The sequence below is a fragment of the Caretta caretta genome, chromosome 15 (genome assembly GCF_965140235.1).
Source record: "Caretta caretta isolate rCarCar2 chromosome 15, rCarCar1.hap1, whole genome shotgun sequence".
NCBI lineage: Eukaryota > Metazoa > Chordata > Testudines > Cheloniidae > Caretta > Caretta caretta.
In genome coordinates this window covers 21,707,977-21,730,856 of record NC_134220.1, presented here as the reverse complement: position 1 = coordinate 21,730,856, position 22,880 = coordinate 21,707,977, and the positions used below count along the sequence as shown (strand labels likewise).

General features: G+C 38.5%; 2 protein-coding genes across 22 annotated transcripts in view; one reads left to right on the top strand and one right to left on the bottom strand.

The window, feature by feature from the left end:
* PIWIL1 (piwi like RNA-mediated gene silencing 1) overlaps nt 1-2,016 on the top strand; it is a 49,488-nt gene extending 47,472 nt beyond the window's left edge. For both annotated transcript variants that reach the window (XM_048821727.2, XM_048821728.2), the window contains exon 21: nt 364-2,016. In XM_048821727.2, the coding sequence (XP_048677684.1) occupies nt 364-480 (117 nt within the window). In that variant the 3' untranslated portion in view covers nt 481-2,016. The remainder of the gene's footprint in view (nt 1-363) is intronic.
* Nucleotides 2,017-4,065: 2,049 nt separating this feature from the next.
* The window catches only part of RIMBP2 (RIMS binding protein 2), a 289,653-nt gene continuing 270,838 nt past the window's right edge, over nt 4,066-22,880 (bottom strand). For 7 of the 20 annotated variants that reach the window (XM_075120001.1, XM_075120002.1, XM_075120011.1 and 4 more), the window contains 8 exons: nt 22,642-22,794; nt 19,174-19,358; nt 16,112-16,280; nt 13,284-13,349; nt 11,790-11,893; nt 9,449-9,520; nt 7,997-8,131; nt 4,066-5,611 (listed from right to left, as the gene is read on the bottom strand). In XM_075120001.1, the coding sequence (XP_074976102.1) occupies nt 5,423-5,611; nt 7,997-8,131; nt 9,449-9,520; nt 11,790-11,893; nt 13,284-13,349; nt 16,112-16,280; nt 19,174-19,358; nt 22,642-22,794 (1,073 nt within the window). In that variant the 3' untranslated portion in view covers nt 4,066-5,422. Of the gene's footprint in view, nt 5,612-5,694; nt 7,426-7,996; nt 8,132-9,448; nt 9,521-11,789; nt 11,894-13,283; nt 13,350-16,111; nt 16,281-19,173; nt 19,359-22,641; nt 22,795-22,880 lie in introns of those variants that run through there. The other 13 variants (XM_075120008.1, XM_075120009.1, XM_075120013.1 and 10 more) reach the window with 8 other exon arrangements.

Genomic DNA, 22,880 nt, shown 5'->3' with positions numbered 1-22,880 from the left:
AGTAATTTTTTCTTCCAACTGTAACCACCTTTTATGTAATTTAAAATATACAGACTGTACAATAATCTAGGAACATGTATGTATGCAATTTCTGACTTGAACTGTACAACCTCAATATTGAATTAATGTGACTTGCATTTATGAAATGTGTGTGGCAGGCAATCTGAAACAAGCACTTCTGTGTGGATTTTTTACATATGGAAAATGTATATAACTATGTGTACACAATTTTATATGTATTATACAATATATTTGACACCAAGGGAAAAACAAATGTCATAAATACAAACTTTGAATTTCAAATTTTTGTTAGTGGTTAGCTTTTACTGAATGTGTTTGTTAAATGGCTTTCTTCTTCTGTAGGGTGTCATCAGAGTGCCTGCTCCTTGCCAGTACGCCCATAAACTGGCTTTTCTTGTGGGTCAGAGCATTCACAGAGAACCAAATTTGTCACTCTCAGACCGTTTATACTACCTTTGAGCTACAGAAGTGGATACAGTGAAGTTTGTGGGACTTTCTATGGTACCTGTTTTTCTTTCTTTCTTACTGAAGTTGTAGTTTTCTACAAACCTTTTTTTGGTGCAAAAATACTAAATGTGCATGGGGAAAATGCATAACTTTGCACAAGGGTAGTGGTGTCTTCATTGTAGACAAAACTAAAATAATAGCATAAAAAGGCAATTCTGAGTAAGTTCAACTACCTTTTAAATTGACAAAGCAAAGTTAATATCTTCATACAGCCTACATGCTGATTTAAAAGCATTTTCCGTGTGTGTGTGTTGGGTTTTTTGGGGGGGGGAGGGGGAGGAGACTACAGACATCACAGTTGCTCTTGTGGGAATCTGTGCTTATGTGTACTTTATGATTTGAATACACTAAACATAAGTTGCACTAAGCTAAAGCAGACTTCTTTGGTTCCTGTACTAATTGTTGACTTAGTAAAGCTAGATATGGCTATCAACTATATTGAAAAAAGGCAAGCTGTTGACCCTTAAATTTTGCATACCAGCTGTCTCCTAAAAAAGTATAGGCATTCTACCCAGTGTTCTTAGTTATCAAGGCTCATTTTTGTGATGTTTCTTCCAGTCACTGTAAGCATGATGAAATGTCACTGTACTTGTCATTCTGATTTGCCTCTTGCATATGCTAATAAAGTTAAAATATTAAAAACTGGCTGGTCCTAGTTTCTTGCCAGTCTTAGCAACTGGAAAACGTAGGCTTAACCAGTTACACCAAATCTTCAAACAGAGGTGCTCCCATGGACAATGAAAATAAAGTCATTTTATTGGTTAGTCAGACAATATAAATTAGAAATAAAAAATACATATTTGAAATGGACTGGATGACCTGAAAGAGCAGGACTGGTTCTCACTTGTTGGCCCAGTCTACTTTGAAGTCTCATTGATGGGGCTTCCACCAGTTCCCTTGAGGAACTGGTGGAACAGATAAAGTCAGTGTTTTCTATCTGCAAAGAGACAAAATATCCATGAAGATGTAGACAGGGCCCTCAAATGTTCTGTGATATTTAGCCCAATTATCCCTTTCTTAATTTCATCTCTCTACTTCCGATTACTCCCTTTATGTGATCCAAAATAACTTCTGCAGCAGTTTCACTTTTTCGTGCTCATTGACTAGCACTTGGTGTTGTAATATTTGGGTTGCTGTGCTAATATAATACGGACATATGAAAACTAAGACTTTTCAAGTATTTCCATAACTAGTTTAAAATTTAAACTAAGTTGTGTAAATTCTGACGTGAAGTAAAGTACTGTAGCTTAGAACCACAAGTATCATCCATTTGTTATTCTTTCAGGTACTTCCTGTGTACTTTTTATATAAAAAGCATCACCAAGCAAAATCATAGTAGCTTACTTATGTGGATGTCTTTTGGATTAGTTAAGACTGTTTTATTAGAAAGGTACATTTGTTTAAATATAAGCTCACTGTAGTAATTAGAACTAACTTGAAAGTTCTTCCTTTCTCTTGATAAATTTCAATAAAGTTTTGTTTAAAATATTGCATTTGTTTGCTCATATTACTTTTATATACAAATATAGTTTGAACCATACAAGAAGCCAACCTTTTAAATGCCCTCCTATGTGAAGGCCCCGTAGCATCTTCTAACATAAGTACAGCATCCATCTTTGCGCATCCCCTTGTTTAAAGCACAGATTTGTTGCTTAAAATCTGGTGGTTTTGGAAAATGGCCTAAATTAAAATGACACCTTATCCATAATCTACTGTGTTCAGTCATATGTGCTTGTTTTAGTAATAAAACAAGTTTTTACAACAAGCCTTTCAGTGCCTGTATAGATAAGTAAATTGGTGTATTCTAGTCCTCATCTGTATATTAATCCAAGTTGAATTTGCAGGTCTGGGATGCGAGTGTGGAAGGGTGTTGGAAAAAATATATAGACTGAGCAAATGCAGTTTGGTATATTGAGTATACATGATCTGGAAATCATTTTTAGAGTTGCTTTTGGAGTAGAATTCTCCTTGCGATCAGAATTTTATTGTATATATTGCAACCAGTACTGGTGGAATGCAAAATTGCACTTTATCTGTATGCACCATTAGAATGCTGTATTATCAAACTTCATTCTTCCAGTAACTGTTAAGGTTAAGTAGATATAATAATTTAAGAGTAAAGCCATTACAGACATTTCTGTAATGCTTGAATTTTGAGATACAGTTACAAGTAAAAGCCATTACAGGGATGTTTTAACTTAAGTTTAATGTATTTTTGGTCTGAAAACATCCTGGGTGCTTTATTTAAAAATTTAATGCATGGACACTAACATTATCTTTGATAATCTTCGTGCTACTAGAAATAAACCAACAAGCAAATTAAAGTCAAATCTTTAACTTCTGGGGCTAGATTCAACAGTTCATTCTGGCCTTTCCCCATCCTAACAATCAAAAGTGGTCAGGGAAATTAAAGTAAAGGGCACTCCATTTGTGGAAGACACATAGCTAATAATGGGTAGTAAAAAATGAGGGTGACATGTTCAGGAGTTGTGGTGAAATACAAAAAAGGGTGATGTTCCTAGTTATACCCATTAAATATTTTTGGTGGAAGGGAGGCATTTGACTCTCCATAATCTAAAAAAATCTATAGGTAATTCTCCCATACATTTTGCAATGGAAGGTGTTCTGATGATTGCATTACAAATTGTAGATGGTCTCAGGTTGAATGTCCATAGAATTACTCATCCTTTGAGCCAAAGCCCAGATGCTGTCAAAGATTAACATTTTAGTTTAGAGCTTGGTCCTGTGTATCTTAACTTGGTCTGTTGGCTTGTTAATGGTAAACAAATTAAAGCATCTTGCGTTTGAACTGCAAACTGAGAAATTTTAGAATCCAAGGGCTCACTTAAGTATCCATGTTACTTTAACTGTAGAGTAGCAATATACATATTGAACTGAACACTTCCACTGTTTAAAAATGCACTAAGTAAATAGTACCAAAAGAGCAGAACTGCACATAACATTAAACTACGTACAGGCACTGTCTTCCCAGTTGTTCTGAACTTAAGGGAACTGGCTTCCCCAACAAACTCTGAGTAAGGTGCAGCTTCTTTACTAAGATGGAAAGGCTGATATGAAACAGCGGGTCAGGGAGGAGTGATCACTGAACAGTGTTAAGTGATAGAAATTATATATAAACACAAATGTCCTGGACCAGGATTTTTTTTAAAAAAGAGTCTAATCTTCAAGGGCAGTTAATACATGTTACAGCTATATTGTCACTGCAACAAATCTGTCAACTAACTGATTTTCTTTTTAATCAGTAGTAGTCACTATAAGCTCCTTTATGGAGCTTGACTCTCTTGTATTCTTAGGACCTTCTCTTCTAGATATCTGGAAGCAGCTAGTTAGTTAAAGAACTTCTTTACCTGAAAATTATTCTCTGCATTGCTGTACACTTGTTTGAATATCTTAACAGTGTTGGAATAAAGCCTGCCATTAGCTAGTGTAATGTTTGATGTCATGCTTTTTTTTTTTTAAGGGTAGGGGAAGGCTAGCACAGTGACTATTTAAAGTAACAAACATCCAGAACAAACATTCTACAAAATATCAAATTTATTTATATAAAATATTTTACACATGAATAACTGTACACATGCACACGCCCACACAATACTTTACCACAAATTTAGGCCAGTAGTTTTCTTTAATTTCATAAATCTAGCACACAGTATCTTACAGTAATTTACATTATAATTCTTTGAAGACACAATGGGGAAAGCTTTGATCGTTCATTTATAAACCTTCCATAAATTACAAAAGAAAGGCAGTCTGAAAAGTATGTATAAACAGTAAAAACAATTTACAAATGGACAAGAATTACAAAATAGTAACTGCCAATGTCTGCCAGCAAGATTGTTTTAATCAAGAAGCCAATATTAGAATTAGTGTTTTGAAAGATTTGTACTGTATTGGTAGAGCCTTTTAACTGGCTACAGCTTGTGTGTATAACATACACCTCTTTCATTGCTGCATCTAGGACATGCATTTTATCTTGATTCTGACATCAATAACATGAAAAATGATTTTTTTAAACTTAAAACTGCACTTCCACAAGAGAGAACACTTGGGGAGCAAAGATGATTATTGTTTAGAATACTGAAACGTTCACACTAGTACCGGAGCTATAAAACAAGATTTTGAATTATTAAAACACTGTGTGCATTCTCTGGATAGTTTAGGCGCTACCTCATGTTAGTATACTGAATGTTTGCTAAAGGAACTCATACAAATGTTTAAAAATTCATCCTGCACAACATTTTCAGCCTCCAAAAAATTACATCAGACATTAAATGGAGTCAATAACACATTACTTGATCTTAAACTACCATGTCTGTGAGGTTGAAAAGACATTTGAATACACAGTACACAGAAAGTATACGCTGTATATTTAGACAGTACGAATCATTGTGTATTAATAAGGCAAAACATCAAGGCTGAGTAAACTAGGAGTTTCAAGACCATTTTTGTTTAAGATAAACGTTAGGCTAGTTTGGAGTGAGCATTTTTGAAGAGGGCTCAAATAAGATTTTACTGCTTCCCCCAAAGTTAAAGGAGAATAAAGGCAGAGATTTATCCAATATTGTTAGAGATGTGGAGGTGCCTTGAAATAAAAAGATGATATCCTTCTAGTCTTAATTCCTCAAAATCTTTTTTTGAAGAAAAACAGATATTGACAACATTGCTCTTTAGTAGCAACAAGTCCACTTCTTTTTTTCTTGCTGTTTTGATCAAACAAGTCACATAATTCTCTGATGTTAAAATGCAAAGGTTCTGTAAAGATGTACGTTATAGTCATGAAAGCCCTAGTTTGAAGGGTTGTTTGTTTTTTTTTGTTTTTTTTTTAAAAATACCATAGCTTGGAAGCTTTACAAGTTGTCCGGAAGTAAATGAATCATTTCACTGCACCCAGCTTTTTCAGCAGTTTCTTGCCTTTGGAAAGCAGCCCCTTTTTCTTTTTCGAGGACATTTCCCTGCCTCTCCCGGGACTACCAGAACCCATAGATGACGTAGGTGACCCAGAATGGAGATGGACTGTGGGAGATGGTGCTCTCCTTGATGTACCTGTATTCTCAGGAGGAACCTATTAGGTATATTATTTTAGTTTATTGAACGTTTGAAAGCACTCATCATCAAGAAAGTTGGTAACAATTTTTGTCCTATTACCCACTTTAAAAAAAAAAAAAAAAAAAAAAGGGCTGGCTCAATTCTTCTTTCAATAGTTTTAAGTATGCCATAGGGAAATACAGACAATACATAAATACAGCTTCCCACAAATAAAATTGTGAGCAAAGGTATAGACAGCAAAAAATACACACTTCAGTGGGTCCTCAAGTTGGTTATATTTTTGAACAGAGCTGGAGACTCTTAACTTTGCCATCGTTTTGGCAAAAATCACAAATTTTGTACTTCAGCACTCTTAAAATTAAACAGCAAAGTGGATTACATACTATAGATCCATCTATATACACCAAACAGTTTCCAGAAGGAATTACTGTATGTTCAAACTGTATATGATTATCACTTAAAATTTCTGATGTCCTTTGAACACGTTTTCTTAAAACAGGTTAGCATACTGTATATACGTATTTGAGAAGATGGCACACTGGTTGAAAGAAAGAGGGGAGGAGGGGGAAAAAAAAAGCTAAAATGAACCTTAATTGCAATCAAAGAAAGCTTAAAGACCCTGATTGCTTGGTGTGTGCTGCAGCTATATGATTCCCAGGTGAAGCTAAACCCTTGTTGTACAATACTTAGAACATGACAGCATTCCTAAATATTTTAAACAAAGCTATTTTAATCATCAAAAGCACTTGAATGAAACTACTAAACTATTTATACGCATCCTATTGCAACTACTGTGCCCTGCTGACAAAATGTGGTACTGTACGTTGTTAGATGATACTGTGTAGTATAAACCATGCCTCAGGGATCCCTATTATCTTTAATGCCAGTTAAGACAACATTAATACATTTAGCAGTTTGCTGTCTTATTGTGCAACAGTTTATTAAGCAAAGGGACTTCAAGCCTACTTTGATTTTTAAATCAAGGTCTAATTCTAATGAAAAACAACTTGGTAAAGCACCCCAACGTACACCTGAAGATACCATATATTTAGTCTAATGCATTCATTGGGAGAGCTGCATGTTTCATATTGACACTTTTTATTGCATTGGTAAACCAAACCACTGCTAAAGTGTTTCATAAGCATTTGCACTGATACGGACAGTCCTAGTAAACTGTGGCATATGAGGGTGTGTGTGTGCATTATTTCAGAATTACTGAATGGATATAGTCATAGCAAACTGGGGTACAATTGATTGTGGGAAACAGATTTTAAGGCAGATAGTGTAAGCAGATATTTGTGATTACGTTTCAGAACTCTGTACCCCTGTAAACTTCTGTACTTATCTGCTTACAACTCACTTGCTTATTATTTAAGGGTGGGTGTTGTGCTTTTTTCCTGTATTTAGGAACTTTATCTCAGGTTAGCTAACAATGCAATACGCAGCTTTTGTCTGTAGCACAATTAGACATTGAACACTTCTTTTGATGTAAACAGAAACATTTAGCTCATGGAGAAATATGTTCCAAGTGCTGACTTTCATAAAGTTAACCCTAATTAGATGGGGAAAAGAACCCTTAATAGCCATGTCAGAGGATTTCTTTGTCTCATGCAAACACTGAGTTACAAGTACATACAGTAAATGTCTGTATCTGTTACTTTGGGGCCATTGATTTTGGAGACATATTTCTTTTTTTCACAGTTAAGTTTCAAGACTGTTGCATTAGATATTGTCAAGTGGATTTAACTGATATCTTTATTGGTATCTTCAGTTGCTCACTTACGTGAAGGCTACATTGCCTTATTAAGGTGTGAAATGAACACTCTTCTTCTGTTTCCAAGCAGATGAGCAAAAAAATAAAAATATATATAAAATATATAATATATAAAAATATTGCAGTGATGAAACAAAACAAAAATGAAATACTCTGTACATGAATAATCTTTCATAAAGTGGAAGGTTTGGGCAGTTAACGGTTGTTAGTAGGACTAAATCTTAAAAGGGTTAAAATATTGTTAATCAGCTATCTTTACATTTTATGTTTCAGGGAGTAGCTGTCCCACTCCTTCCCCATCCCCAGCTACTTTTCCTGTTTTAATCTAGGTAATGTGTATGTGTATAGTTTTAAGTTTGAGGAAGTAAGAACTTTCACTAGAAAAGGCTGATGAAGTTAAAATTTTATTTCATTCACCAGAATCTCTTAATTTAAAATTAGGTTCATAATTATAAATGCTCATGATACATTAAAGATCAGTGCAGTCTTTCCATATTTAAGATGACTCTTAAAAATACCTAAAATGGGTATGTGGATTTTAAAATGTCATAAATAATATCCAAACTAAATGAGATGGTATAACATGGAAAAATTGAAAAAAAATTATTTTTTAGTGGAGTTGCTTACCCTTTTTGCTTTTGTACGCAGTGGTGTATCCTGAACATATCGTGATGGTGCATCAGAAAGATAGACTTCTACATCATCAGGCACTTCTTCAAGAAAGTTTGAAGGAACCAGCCCCTTCTGTCCATTAAGTTCACCCTGCAATATGATAAACAATTGCTTTTGCAGTTTTTACAAATATGAATGCCTGTAAACATGCAACACTCTTATGAGATAGAGAGCTACTCGTCTGTATTTCATGAATGGCGAAATGAAGGGAGCAAAGAGCAAGTGACTTGCCCAAGATCACACACAAAATCTGATGGAGCTGGAAACAGAACTGAGATTTCCTGGCTCCGATCCTGTGATTGAGGTGCAAATTATCTTGCAAAAAAAGAGGCTAAAGAAAAGATAGGCAGAAAGTGTTCTGTAATTTCAGGTGAAGTCTATGGGTCCAGTATATTAAAAGAATGTGTTTAGATTACCTATGGTTAAGCTATGCATCCACGTCTTTGACAATATTAAAGTCACTGTGGGGGCAGAGAAGGCTACGCCATGTATTGAGTAGGTAAGACCTTTTAATATCTTCTTTTGCATTTTTTTTGACTTTGCAAAGGGAAGTGCAAGGCCCTCCACACCATTTCTGCCCTAGATAGCAGATGCACAAGGGAAAACAGATGAAGCAGCCTCTTAAGGGTGTTTGCCCATTTCCTGTCCCTCCTGTGCAATATAGGATAGAGATAGATGGAGAAAAGGTGACATTTTCTAGTTTACATGGATCCAGGGGATGCAAACACCTTTGCAGCTGCTGGGGAGGGGGCTGTGGCTCTAATTTCAGCAGACAACTGTTATTCCAGCTGCTAACCATGGGTCAGAGGGGTGTATTTCATCACCCCAGTTGCTCTGCACTTTTCCCCCATAGAGCCGTAGTGCACAGGCTTTATGTAGATGGAGTGGATTTCACCCCATGCAAGTAACCATGGTTTACTAACAATCTCAGTGCAGTTCTAATCTGTGTCCCTTTACTGACTGGAGCCTGCAGCAAAAGGGTGGCTAGAAACATTTGATTGGAACAGTGTTACTTCAGCTGTGGTAGTTACAATTTTATTAGCTATTTGGGCATGTATTCACATTGCCATGCTTCTCACTTGCAGTTCAGATACTCTTATTGCAGCTAAAGTCACTAGGCAAATGTTCTTGTAACTTGTAGAAATGTATGAACACAGCTACAAATCTGAGATGCAGGAACAGCGCTATTTACATTATCACTTTGTACCTAAGAATTAGGGTATAGCATCACTAAGTGGCATGTTTAATAAATTTGCTGTTATAGTAAATATTCAAGATGAAATGATAACCTGAATGAAATCCTCCCAGATCATACTTAAATAGTAATTGGAGATGCTGTTAGTAAAATGAGCTATTAGACACACTGTGCTTGATGTAGTTTAAGAAACCAAAGAAAAGAAAACTTACATAGTAAAACCCATCTTCATCTATTTCACCAAAGACAGTGATAATGTCTCCTGTACAAAAAGTAAGCTCAGCCTGTGGAAAGAGGAAGGTGACTGGTCATGCTGTGTTACTGTGCAAACATTAATATTTGCTGCACTGAGGGCACATCAGGTTCATAATTTTTTTCCAATCATGTTAGTAGACAATTGAATGAATCTGCATGTTGAATTAGAGAGCAAAATATTCTTCAGAACAAACCAGAAAGCTTTTTTTACTATCATACACTCAGCATTTTCTTGACAAACTGAACGTTAAATCCCTGGGTTCAGCTCATCCTAATGTGTGGGAGGAAATCACAGTAAGGATCCCCTTGTGGAGTTGGGGGTGAGATATGACCTCCTACAATCTGCCCCAGGATGCTGGTAACATAGCTCTTTGAAGCTGTGCTACCAAGGACACTTCCTCGCTGCAGCAGCCCCATACTCTCTGGGAGGTCACTCTTTCAGGGAATCTCTGCGGGGTCGGACAGAAGACACTGCATGACCACTTTGCCCCTGCACAGAGCTGGGCACAAACAGCAACCTTTTTGGAGAGACGGAAGGAGGAGATGGGGGACAGTGCTCCTGAAGCAGAGGGAGAGCTGAATGCAGAACTGTGGGGACAATCTGGGCCCTGTTTATTTAAAGGCTTTACAGTTTTTCCAGTTTACGATAACAGAGAGAATGCTACAGAGTTTGAGAACTAGATCTGATTAAGTGATGGAGATAATATGAATTAGTACGGTACCAAGCACTTCCAAAGTGCCCTATGTAGAAAACTGTTCCACAGTCAGGCTACAGTGTGTTTTAAGTAACAAATATGGGGCGATTGCAACCTTGGTAGGCATATTTTGCTTTGCCACATAACTTCATGAGTAGCCTGCTACTCCTAGCACAATGAGTTTGGCCTGCTCTCAAAAGCATGCTTCAAATTCTGTTTGCTGGAGGTGGAGGAGCTCCAAGATGACACTGAAGGTATCATATGCAGGGGAGAGAAAGAGAGCCTGGTGGACTGGGCCTCGTGCAAGACCCGAGGCCTGAACCATAGTCAGCAAAGTCAGGCCATAGATTGAAGCAGATGCTTCCAGTTCCCAGGAAGTTGGCACAGGCACTGGTAGCATTGCTAAAACACCGGCACTACTGAGAAGTAACAGATACCGGGTATGTGTGTGAACACCCTCCAAAAGACTAGCACCAGATAAAAGGGTTTGACAGAAGTGATGAATAGGGGATGTTTTGCCCAAGACACCTGGAGCAAGACACAAGGTGAGGTAACAAGCAGATGTCATGAAACACGTAAGTGGTACGTAAGTTGTGTTTGTCACTCTATAAATGTTGGGGTGTTTTGCCTTAACCCTTTGTCCAGCCGAGGGGGGCAGTGGAAAGTCCCCCTGCTGAGCTGAGTCCATTGGGATGGGCATACATATTAGTGTATCTGTGACAATGGACAATAAAGCTGAGTGCCTTTACCACCGAGCTGCGTCTGTGGTCTTTCTGGGTAGTAATACCAAGGTCTGCTGGGCCAGCTATCTGCCCAGAGCTGGTACAGCACATGGAGAGAAGACACAGACACACCAACTGACAACTTCATACACCGGCTTCATTGCCTGCTTTGTTGCTGATGGGAAATGTATGAGGGTAGAGCATGGGTTCTCAACCTATGGCAAGTGGGCCACTTGTGGCCCAATCAGCACAAAGCTGCAGCCAGGTAACAACCTCAGGGCCATACAGGTAGTAGATATATTGCGTGGATGTGGCCCACAAGTAAATAGGTTGAGAACCACTGGGGTAGAGGGAGGATAGACCCATGATGAAGATTTGGGAAGCAGTGCATAATTTCTTAAGATACCATTAAAAGGGTATGATACAGACAGATTACACAGAGAGTTAGACATCATACATTTCCATGAAGCCAAGTAGATCACTAAGGGAGAAAATTTGATATTTTATGAATGCATGTGTTAAAGATTTTTTGCATCTCCATGTTTCAAAATCAGTTGTGCTTCCGGCTACCTGCTTTTTGGAGTGAGTTGCGACACTTCTGACAATCATATTCTCTTAAGGAAGGATGCTAGGTCAATTTGGGATTAAATATTCTTTCCCTCTTCACTTTGGAAAATGTTTATTCCCATAATTTAAAATAATTTACCATATTTTCAGGTAGGCCTGTGATATAATACAATCATGATTTTCTTGGATCCACAAGTCAGCACAGTGGAGCCGAATACTGAAAGATGTTCATGAACATGTGTTTAAACCAAACCCATGAATTCAATGGATATATAAATGATAAACAAATAAATTGTTTTTGTTTAAATCAATACCTCCACATCAACGTTAGGAGAACTTTCTCTTGGATCATAATCGTATAGTGCCACCATCCTCCGTGTTGACACAGAATGCTGTCTGCCACTCCTTCTGTTCCTTTCTGTTCCAGTTAGAGGGAAAGGGGAGGAAAGCTATCAAAGTTATTTTGAAGAAGAAAAACAGCATGGTGCAATTTTTTCTTCTTGTTATTTTCTCAACAGTGTAGTAATCAACTCAAGACTATTTCTCTAGCAAGCTGGACAGGTGACCAAAGAGACATACGAAATCTGTTAACATAGTCATGGATTCCTGATGCAAGCTGGACATCGAGTCCAAAGCAAGTCTTTAATTCTTAATAGCTAGGTTGATCCTACTGTTTCTAAATCATCTCAGCAATATATATATTGAAAGCTACTATTTGTTATGCCTTTTTTTAATCTTTGTGATTAGAAGAATCATCAGGTGCTACTCCCCAGGCTTTTGGATAGTAGATGTTCAGGATTCTATCCTGTTTCACTTCAAGCAGACTGTCACTTTTACTCACTGGTCTTTTTTTCCTGCTAAAGCCAACAGGAATTTTGTGCCTGGCATTATTCTTCCCCTTCTTGGCAGGGTAGTTGGACAAGAAACAGAACTGTTCTCACTTGATCCAAGACAAGTGATTTATCAATTTTTTTTAAAGGAATCTGAACGTTTCCATAGTCTTGTGGTTACAGAAACACACTTTCAAGTATTCCATGAGTTTACAGCTTTCCTTAGCAGGCAACAGAAGGAAGGAGGTGAAACTTACAGCTTCCAGAAATTAGATGAAATGTTTATTGACTGACATTAAACATTTACAGGGAAGTCTGTGATGGGCTTAATTTTAAAACTGAATGAGAGCAGCATGATTCTTGCAGATGATGCCACAGCAAGAGAAACATGCTTGTTAGTTTTACTTACAACAGGCATAAAGGGCAGTTCTGATGAGCTAGAGAAGAGCATTATGAAGTGCAATAAAGGAAAACTGGTTAGGAGCAGCCTTAGGACTCTTGGTCCAGTGAGCCTGGAGCATTCTAGGGTGGGGTAAGGTAGTAGGGGAAGACTTTCATCAGTGGGGAAGTATGCAGCATGCATGCACTCTGGCTTTCACACCTAATAGCTAGGAATGAAGCATTCAGTCAGAGGAGATTGCAGCATAGACCCAGTCAAGGGGAACGTAAGCAATCTCAGCTGCTGATGCAAGGAGGGATTTATACAGAGTGCAAGGAGAAGTCCAAAGTGAAGGGCTGGATTATTACATAGTTAGGATCCAATTCCCTTGTGGCTTGGACCAACTCATAGTGACTGCCTTGAAGAAGCCATGGGTCCCTTTGACATACTACTCTGCTAGGACAACGGAAGGCCTGTTCTCCAGTGCTAGGGACCTCTCTGCTTCTAAAAGATCAAAGGCATAAAAAGTAAATCTAGACAGCTCAAAGCAATTCAGCTAATTTACAGCTTGAATCAAGTTATTGTTTCTTAGCACAGACCTCTTTTAGACTTTCTGGATCTGCGGTGTACAGAGCGTGTGCTCTCTTTGAAACGGTCACAGTTGACTTCAGGAAAGGAGTGCATACAAATAAAAGAAGAGGAAAAGATATGAAGCTGTTCAAAGTTCTTAATTTTTAAGGATTTAATGTGGGCAAAGGATTAAGCAAAATTAGTCATAGCTGAACACAGCATGTTAATTAAGTGTTTGATTTGACATTCAGACTGAAGCATGTGTGATAACAGCATAAAACAGACTGGAGATTTAGGGCCTGATCCTGCTAGCGGTGTCGCATTGGCAGACTATGTGACAGAAGGGGGTCTGGAAATGTGAATTTGTTTGCACATTCAGGCACTTGGTTTGTATTTAATTCAAAATTAAGCCAAACTCTCCGTATTCTCTGAACTCTAGGGTTCTTTGTGCATTTACTTGAAACTGTGACTAGAAAACTTTATCCAGATTTAAGAGAAAAGCCACTTGCTTTTAAAGTGTCAAGATATTTAAAGGTGAACTGCAGTGGAGGGGAAGGGGTTACTAGCAGTTAGCCCACTCTGGAACATTCCAGACTAAGAAAAGTATGCTTACAGATACAGTGGCAGTTTAATACAAGTGCTTTCCCCCTCCTAGAAAAATCTGAGATGCAGACTTCTTCACTGCTCTGTCCGAACGAGGGACATCACCAGTAGCATGCAACAAAGAAGCCAATGGCGCTTCCAAAAATAGCTCGCAGGATCAGATCCTTAGAATGGCCACAATCTGCCAGGTCTAAAGTTAGGCTTTTAACATTGTATTTAGACACCTAAATAAATAATCTCATTTTCAAAGATGTTCAGCATCTACAACTCTCACTGACTTTGACAGGAGCTGAGTGCTCAGCACTTTTGAAAATCAGGCCACACTGAGATAAGTGTTTTTAAATATGGAGTTGGGGTAAAAGATTGCAGGAGTGCCTAAGGGTATGTCTGTACAGCAAAAAAAAGAGAAAAAAAAACATCCGGCAAGTCTCAGAGCCTGGGTCAAATGACTCAGGCTTGTGGGGCTCACACTATGGGGCTAAAAGTAGCAGTGTAAATGTTCCCACTCGAGCTGGATTCCAGGCTCTGAGATCCATTTCCCACACTGGCGTTTCGAAGCCCAGGCTACAGCCCAGATGGGAACACCTACACTGCTCTTTTCAGCCCCATAGCCTGAGCTCAAGTCAGTTGACCCAGGCTCTGAGACTCACTGCCACATTTTTGATTTGGGTTGGTTTTTTTTTTTTTGCGTGTAAACAAACCCAAAGAGACTAAGGGCTTGTCTACACTTAAAATGCGCAGCTGCAGCACCTGAGTGCTTCAGTGAAGACACAACTTACGCCAACAGCAGGGCTTCTCCCATCAGTGTCGGTACTCCACCTCCCCGACAGGTGATAGCTAAGTCGACACAAGAATTCTCTTGTAGACCTGGCGCTGTCCACACTGGGGGTTGGGTCACTTTAACTGCGTTGCTCTGTGGTGTGAGTTTTACACACCTCTGAGCGATGTGGTTAAACCAACCTAATTTCCTAGTGTAGACCAGGCTTTAGGATCCTAAGTTCTGTATTCAAAAGTGACTTAGTGCCAGATTTTCACATATATTTAGGTGCCTAAAAGATGCAAACAGGCACTTAGTGAGATTTACAGAAGTTACCCAAGTGGGTTCGGCACCTACCTCACCTCAACTGCAAGGAAATTGAGTGCCTAATCTACTCAGGTGCTTTTGTAAAACTTACTAGATGCCTATCTGCATCTTCAGTTTCCTAAATACTTATCAAAACCAGGCATTTAGGAGCCTATATCCCAGCCAATGACTCCTAATTCACTTAGGCACTTTTGAAAATATTACCTCTAGGCACTCAGGTTTGAAACTTTTACCCATGGTTCTTTCACTCCCTTTGTTTGTTACATGTCTTAAGTCCTTTTGCTCTGGCACACAAATAGGGAAATAGTGAGCTGAGAATTCTGAGGATCTTAAAGGGCCTATAATTGTTTTATTTTGTGAAAAGTACTTTAAAAAAAAACAATGGTAAGACACTATTTTCATTTTGTAATCTTGCAAACAATTCTAGAGAGATTTTTTGTTTGTTCGATTGTTTTTGTTTTTATGTAGCCACATTTACAGTTCACTTTTAAACAAGACTGAACCAATGTTAGTGGTTTACAGTCTTTTGTTTTCTTGCTCCTTTGAAAGATTTAAAATTTGTTGATGGCGTTTCCTCAAAATATATTTGTATATAACTACAATATGTCTCTGTACAACATTTAATCACTGATTTAAGGTTACTGGTTCAAAACAGGAAAGGTTGGTTTGTGATCTCAATATCTTTTAAGCTTTTTGACTATGCAATGTTAATCTGAATATTGTGAGGCATAACCCTTTGCCACCATCCCTTTAAATTTATGGTAAAGTAGGTTAAAGTAGAAGAGTAAAAAGAACAACAAACAAGTGATTCTTTTTATGCTTTCCAGCAGTGAGCATAACATTTATCAAACATGTCAGCACTGCATATGCCAAAAGCAGTGGGATCTTGTTCTGTGTCTAGAAATCTTTCAGAAAAGTAGTCTCTTAAAAAAAAAAAAAGTATGTGCAGTACTGAAATGCAAGTCCTCATTTGTGTTGTCAACAGTGAAAATGCTTAAATAGTCTGAAGTTTTTTAAAAACACAATCAAGATACTGACACAGAATGTATCCCATAGTGTAGCAGACTGCTGTAAAATTTAGACACATGTTTCAAATCATCAAAAAAGCTAAAGCGCAAACAGCCCAGTTAACAGCACTAAATCGCTATCTATACATATATTTTCCCCTACCTATTTTTTCTACAGGTGTATTCAGAGGAAGAAACCCTTGTTTCAGAAGCTGATCCATCATTTCTTCATCATCTGCTTGGATTTCAGAGACCATATTACATGGAATGAGGCCAAGTCTTGTGCAAGTTTCTCCTCGGTAGAATCCATCAGCATCTTTATCTCCATAAACCTAAATATTCAAGGCATAAAAAAATTGATCCATCAATGTTGTTTTAATATTTGGGATTTATTACAAAACAGTCCCTGAAGGATCGCAAGGTATCTATGGATTTGGGTTTCTTTACAGCTACTCTGATTTTTCTTTTTTAACAGAGCCCTAGGGTTTTTTTTAGGTACCTCTGAATTGTGATACCATACATTTGAGCAGAAATCAGCTGTTTTGTTACCTATGACATAAACATAACTGAGGAACACCTTTAAAAGCTCCCCCCCCAAAAAAAAATTCTTAATATTATTTGCATCACTATTTATGGTGGTAGAGGCTATAGTGAGCATTTGAAGAATTGGATCAAGTTTTATTATTTTAAGTAGATTAAATTTTTGGCAAAATCAAGGTTACACCAAGAAAACATTTTATGTGAAATATGATGTGTGTATCTAAGATTTATGCATATCTCACATACCAGATGCATCTGAAGAAGTGTGGTTTTTTACCCATGAAAGCTTATGCCCAAATAAATCTGTTCATCTTTTTAGGTGCCACCGGACTTGTGTTTTTGTCACATACAAGAAAGTATTTTACTTATAATAGAACTGTATCCGAAACCCCATTCCCAGTAACAGGTGAATCCAAATTAAATCAGTTTGTCCCATCTTTGATACTAACCAAAAGCTAATGAAATGAAGCTTACAGTAAGAAACTGTAAATATTTTCATTGTGAAAATATTTGAAAATTCAGTACTGTATGATTCATTTATTATTTTTTTGATCACGATTTGTGCCATGCTAAATTTGGGTGGTAACTGGAATTCAATTAAAAGACACAAACTGCATTTTCAAATTGTAGTTAATTAAATAAAGTCTACTTAAATGTGTGGGATACATAAGAAAAAATAAGTCTATCAACATGTTTTGCATTTAAAACTAACTGATTTAAGAAACAAAAGAAGTGTAACTGTGGTTAGTGAATTGAACTGATTGTTTCTGGAGTTCAGAATTTTAGAACCCAATAGATCTGATCATACTTCATTTTTATCCATAGCCTAGAAGAAGTAAACAAATGTTCCTGTTTTTTCAACTCCCAGTTTCTCAAGTATGAATGAAGTAGTCATTGAACTGAACTGGTTGGATACACTGAAATGAAGACGATATTCTCTTTGCACCTGCAGAAGAAAGTACTGCTGTCAAAATCTGGTTTAGCATGTCAACAAATGCTGATTCCAGGTGCTTAGCCAGTGACTTCTGTCAGTTCAGTGGTTTGACTTCCTTTAAAGTTTTGGCCGCAAACATGGACTGCTTGAATATTTTTTATTTAAGTTATTTTAGTATATTGTAGTAACTTTAGTCCTTAATATGGATTGTCATAATTTCACATTTAATTTTAAACAGGTTAATTTTTTTAAAAAGAAAGTATTTAACTTAAATAAAAAATGACTGAAATAAAAAAAATTATTTAATTTCAAAATATCATCAATTTTTATCCACTCTACCAGGAAAATACCGGTCCAGCGTGTTTGGGACCCAAACATAGCAGCCTGATGAGTGTCCAGAAAAGGGAGGCTGCATGGGGCTGGCATCATAACTGCCAATCCTGCAAGGTTTGCCTAGAATTTGAGAGGCAGTGAAAGAATTTGGGACACTCATTGTACTGCATGAGAAGGGGCTTTACTATGGCCCTGATTCAGGAAAGGAAAACAGCACCTAAGCCGTCCCATTCATAGACATTAAAACACATGCTTAGGTGGCATCTTGACTAAGGATTTAAGCACATGCTTTCCTGAAGAGGGGTTTATAAGCTGTTTCATAAGCTCCCTCCGGAAGGTACTTATTAATCAAGCCTTATATTTTATTGTAAACAGTTATTCTCCTAAACACTTAGTAAAATATACATTTTGTTTTCAAGAGTGTAATTCATGTGTTTTGTATCTGCTAAACAAACACATAGGGCCTGATCCACCCATTGTTACAGTCTTTACAAGTAGGATGTCAATTAGCTTCCGTTAGGAAGTGAGTCAACGGCCTTCTCATCTGGGAGTGGATGTTTTGGGTGCGCAAGAAATGCAACATAAAGCCTTAAGAGTGCCTCAGACCACTGGCAATGCAGGGCTCATACAGACTAGTGATGTGGTGAAGATATCTATCTAACACATATGCAAACGGAGAAATCTGTCAGATCCCTCAGCAGGAGGGCCAGATGCAGTCTACCCACAGCAGTGGGGACATTACAGCACTTGCACAAAGACAACTGGGGACATTGGGAAACATAGGGCAAGCATGAGCAGGAGCCACATTTTTTCACGGCTGGGACATGGGCTACTTAAAGGGCTGACCTGGCTTCACTGTTTAACTCCAGGAGAGGAGAGAAACACCTATCATCAGCCGGGTGGAGCCGGTCAGCTGCATAGGTGCCTATGCCTCGACCCTTTCCGGGACATTTTGTGTTTGGCTAGTGTAGGTGGCTCCCTGCTCAGCTTACTGGTTTCTGAGAATCCCTTTCTTAGGTGCCTAACTCTCCCAAGCACTGTATGGGGAGCCTAGCTCAGGACTGATTATGCCAAGTGGTAGGCCACCTAGGGGGTAGGTACTGCAATGGTGAGCAGAGCACTGCCTAAGCATCTTTGATGACATGGGCCTAAGTAACTTCAGAGCCTGCCATGAAAAATTTATGGGATGTACGTGCCTAAATCACTTAGATGCTTTTGAAAATTTTACCCCCACTATTTCATTTTTTTAAAGCCATCAGTACTAGACATGAGACAGTTCTCAACCCTGTGATACGTAAATGTGTGTGGCTCTAAAGAAAAGGTCTTGGCACTGATCCTAGAAACTCTTGTGTGAATGGACCCATGAAGGCCAGTTTGCATGATCAGGTCTTTGGTTTGCTTTGCTTTTAGATTCCCACCTTAATGATCTGTCCTTCTTTAAATGGTAGCTCTTCTTCTGCAGCATCAGGATTGGGGGACATTGTCAGTGGATCATAGTCAAAGAGGGCAACAAATATTCGAGGAGAAATATCCTCTGTGCCAGGATCTGTTTCTGATTCTTCATAAATATCTGCAGAAAGATGGTCCCGACTACAGTATCCATCTGTGAAAGTAAGATTAGAAGGGAGCAAAAATTCAGCAATGCAAGTCAGAATAATTTTTCAGCTTGTTCAATTTAGGTCTGAAATTTGTTTCTATATCTCTGTTTGAAATGGGACTAAATTACTGTGCAGTCGGGAACTTATAATGTGCTCCAGCAGGGTCTACACAGGCCAGTTAGGGCGTAGCCCGCTAGTGCACATTAGAATTTGCATCCCTCTAACATGCACTGTGTAGACAAGCCCTGTGTTTGCAGTGCTCAGAGGAATGGCACTAGGACACGACTAGCCATAACGGTGTTTAAACAAAGTTACTACTAGCATGGTCCCACCCCTCATGTGAATGGGACTAAGGTTAAACCAATACTACAAAAACAACAAAATACGTTTTTGATCCAGCTGTGTTCCCATACAGTTGTTTTTTGCCTACAGTTGTGTTGTAATCCATCTAGACCTTTGCATTTAAGCCAAATACATATTGACCATATATATATATATATATATATATATATATAAGACACTGATCCTGCATTGAACTTTGTGCAGGTGAAAGAGCCCAGTGCAGGATTGGGAATTATACCTTTGTCCAATGCATAGTAAAAGCCAGGTCCCTTCAAAGTACGTCAAGTTGGGCACCCAAAACACAAACCACCTAAATCACTGCTGAAAATCTTGGCCCATCACATGTTTAACTTTAAGCATATACTTACGTCCCATTGACTTCAACAGAGAGTCAACCTCTTGCCTCAATGTTTTACTGAATCAAGGCCTTTAGCTACATCACATAATCTTCCAGAACTTCCACTATTATCAATTTTTTTTCTGAAGGCCTACTTTATATGTTAAATATATATATATTTAGGCCCATATTTCTGCTTTAATAATATCTGCATAATACAGATTGTATATTTATTGAAATAATTTAAATGTTTTATTTAGGATTTAGTATAGAACTTTTTTTAAGATGACCCTCCCCACTTTACCTACTTCTAATGCCAGATCACTGTTAAACAATTTTTTGGAATTAAAAAAAGGTCAGTTTAGAGGGGCACAGCTTCAAGGGGATGGCTACTGAAACTTGTGTCCAGAACACTAGAAAGAAGGTGGATAAGGAAATGCAGAACAGCCAAAGGATGGGAAACACAGTCCAACCAGGAAGCTTCACACAGGCACAAAGCACAGAAGGGAAGTGGAACAAGGACAGGACATGGACAAATGGCAACGGAGATTTCCCCCCAGTTGAATGATGTTTTATTTCCACTGTCACATGGACTGGAAATGCAAAACAGGGTTTTTCTTCAGAGTATTGCACATTTTGTTTTTTAAGTGAGACAGGTCAAATTATGCCCTCCTGGACTGGCAGCCAACTCCAGCTGAAGTCAGTTGGAGTTAGTTACAAGCATAAGTTGTGCACAGACTTTATCAAAACAGTTCTGAACCGGAATGGTGAAGATTCAGGATGGTCACATGTCTGTTTCAGGCAATCAGACATCTTGTGAGTGGCTTAGTTATTTATATTCTGCTCAGAGGCTATATATATGCTGCTTGACTGGCTGCTGTAGGTCAGATTTTCAGCTGATGTAAATTGGCATAGCTCCATTGCAGTCCTTGAATTATGTTGATTTATGCCAACTGATGATCTGGTTCAAAATATTCAGAGCTTTTTGCTCTCAAACCCAAAAACCAGACACCTACCTGTAACTTGTTCTTTGAGACATGATGCTCATGTGTATTCCATGTGGGTGTGTGCGCATCCTGGGCACCATAGCTGGAGAACTTTGCCTAGCAGTATCCATAGGGGCGGTGCTCACACCCTGGAGCCTAGCCCTTCCCCTGCCCCAATGTCCTCAGTTCCTTTGCACTGAACATCAGAAGTACAGACTCCGATGCCGAGGGGACAGAGGATGGATTGTGGAATATACGTCTGCATCACATCTTGAAGAACAGCAGTTATGGGTAGGTAACCATTTTTAGTTCTTTGAGTAGGTGCAGTTGTGTATTCCATGCAAGCAATATTTGCAGGAGGTGGGGCACAGAGTCTATTTAAAGGAGGACGGCAGGACTGCCTTCCCGAAGTTTGCATCTGATCTGGACGTAGCTGTGATGGCACAGTGATTGGCAAAAGTATGCACAGAGGACCAGTTGGCCGCCCTGCGGCTGTCCAATATAGAAATGTCATTTAGAAATGCCATTGACGTTGGCTGAGCTCTAAACTAACATTTAAACTAAACCTAATGTACTACTACTGCTATATACAAGAAAAGGTCTCAGAAAACAAAGCAAAAGCGTCTGGTGAAGACACCACACAGCATTCTGACTCCAGCCATGGGCGGAGAGAAGGAACTGAGGGGGTTGGGCCAGCACCGCTCTTATGCAGCCAGAGGAGGGGCTAAGGCTGCATCTACTCAAAGAAGAACACTTTTTTAGTATTGATTTGTTTAAATGTTTACTTTGGCTTCTTTTTTGCTTCATTTGAAAGATGAACACAAAACTTAATGCTTCTCCCAGCTTCAGACCTGGCCTAAGCTACTTTTAGGTGGGAACAGTGTAAAGATATGAAAGGCTGAGAATTTTGTATAATTATGCAATGGCTTCTTATGGGGATGAAGCAGCAAACACAATCAATAATGGGTGGGAGACAATTACTACCTTACGTACGTCAATTAGCACTTGCAGTGATACAAGTGAGTACACATACTTTTTAAAATAAATTTTATTTTTACTTTCACTGAAGGTCTGATCCAAATCCCAGTGAAGTCAATGGCAAGGCACCCATTGACTTCCAGAGGCTTCAGATCAGCCCTAAGCCAAACAATAAACTAAGAGTGATGCTTGAGTAGTGCTGCTTCTCACTGTGGAACGTTTGGTGATGATGAACCTCCCCATTTTGGCTCTGTCTAGTGCTAGATTTATGAATCAAGTTGAAAGGTGATCTTTTAGATCAATGAGTGTTCAAAGGTGCATACATTAGATGTTAATTGATGTTAAACAGCCATGGAGGATAAAGGAGTAGCTTCACAGAGGTTCATGCAATGCAGTGTGCTTTGACTTGTTTCAGTATGGAAAGCTGGTTGCATGACAGTTATCAGTGGATGACTAAGGGCTCTTCCTCCCTTACAGCTGAGCTGAGCTGAACAAACTTACCTGGAAGAAGGGCAAACAGGACTTAAGAGTTAGCTCCCCTTGCATTCTGCATTGCATGCAATGTTGTCATACAGAAATGGCACTCATTAAACACCCAGCTCTAAATGCGTCTGTGTCAGAAAGGAGGAAGAAGGGTCGGCATACCGTATCTATAGTCAGAGGCCATGGTACGCTGCTGAGACCATTTCTTGTGTCCATCAATGCTGCGATAATAAGCTTCTTCTTTTACAGGTGAAATATTTCCCTCACTACCTGACCGAGACCGACCGCCTTCACTGTTACTGTCCATTGTAATTTCTATGGAGAAAAAGGGAACGATCTATTAAACATACTTTATAGTCTTCTCAGTGGAGGCTCCTGTAGGGCAAGCTTTGCCTACCTTC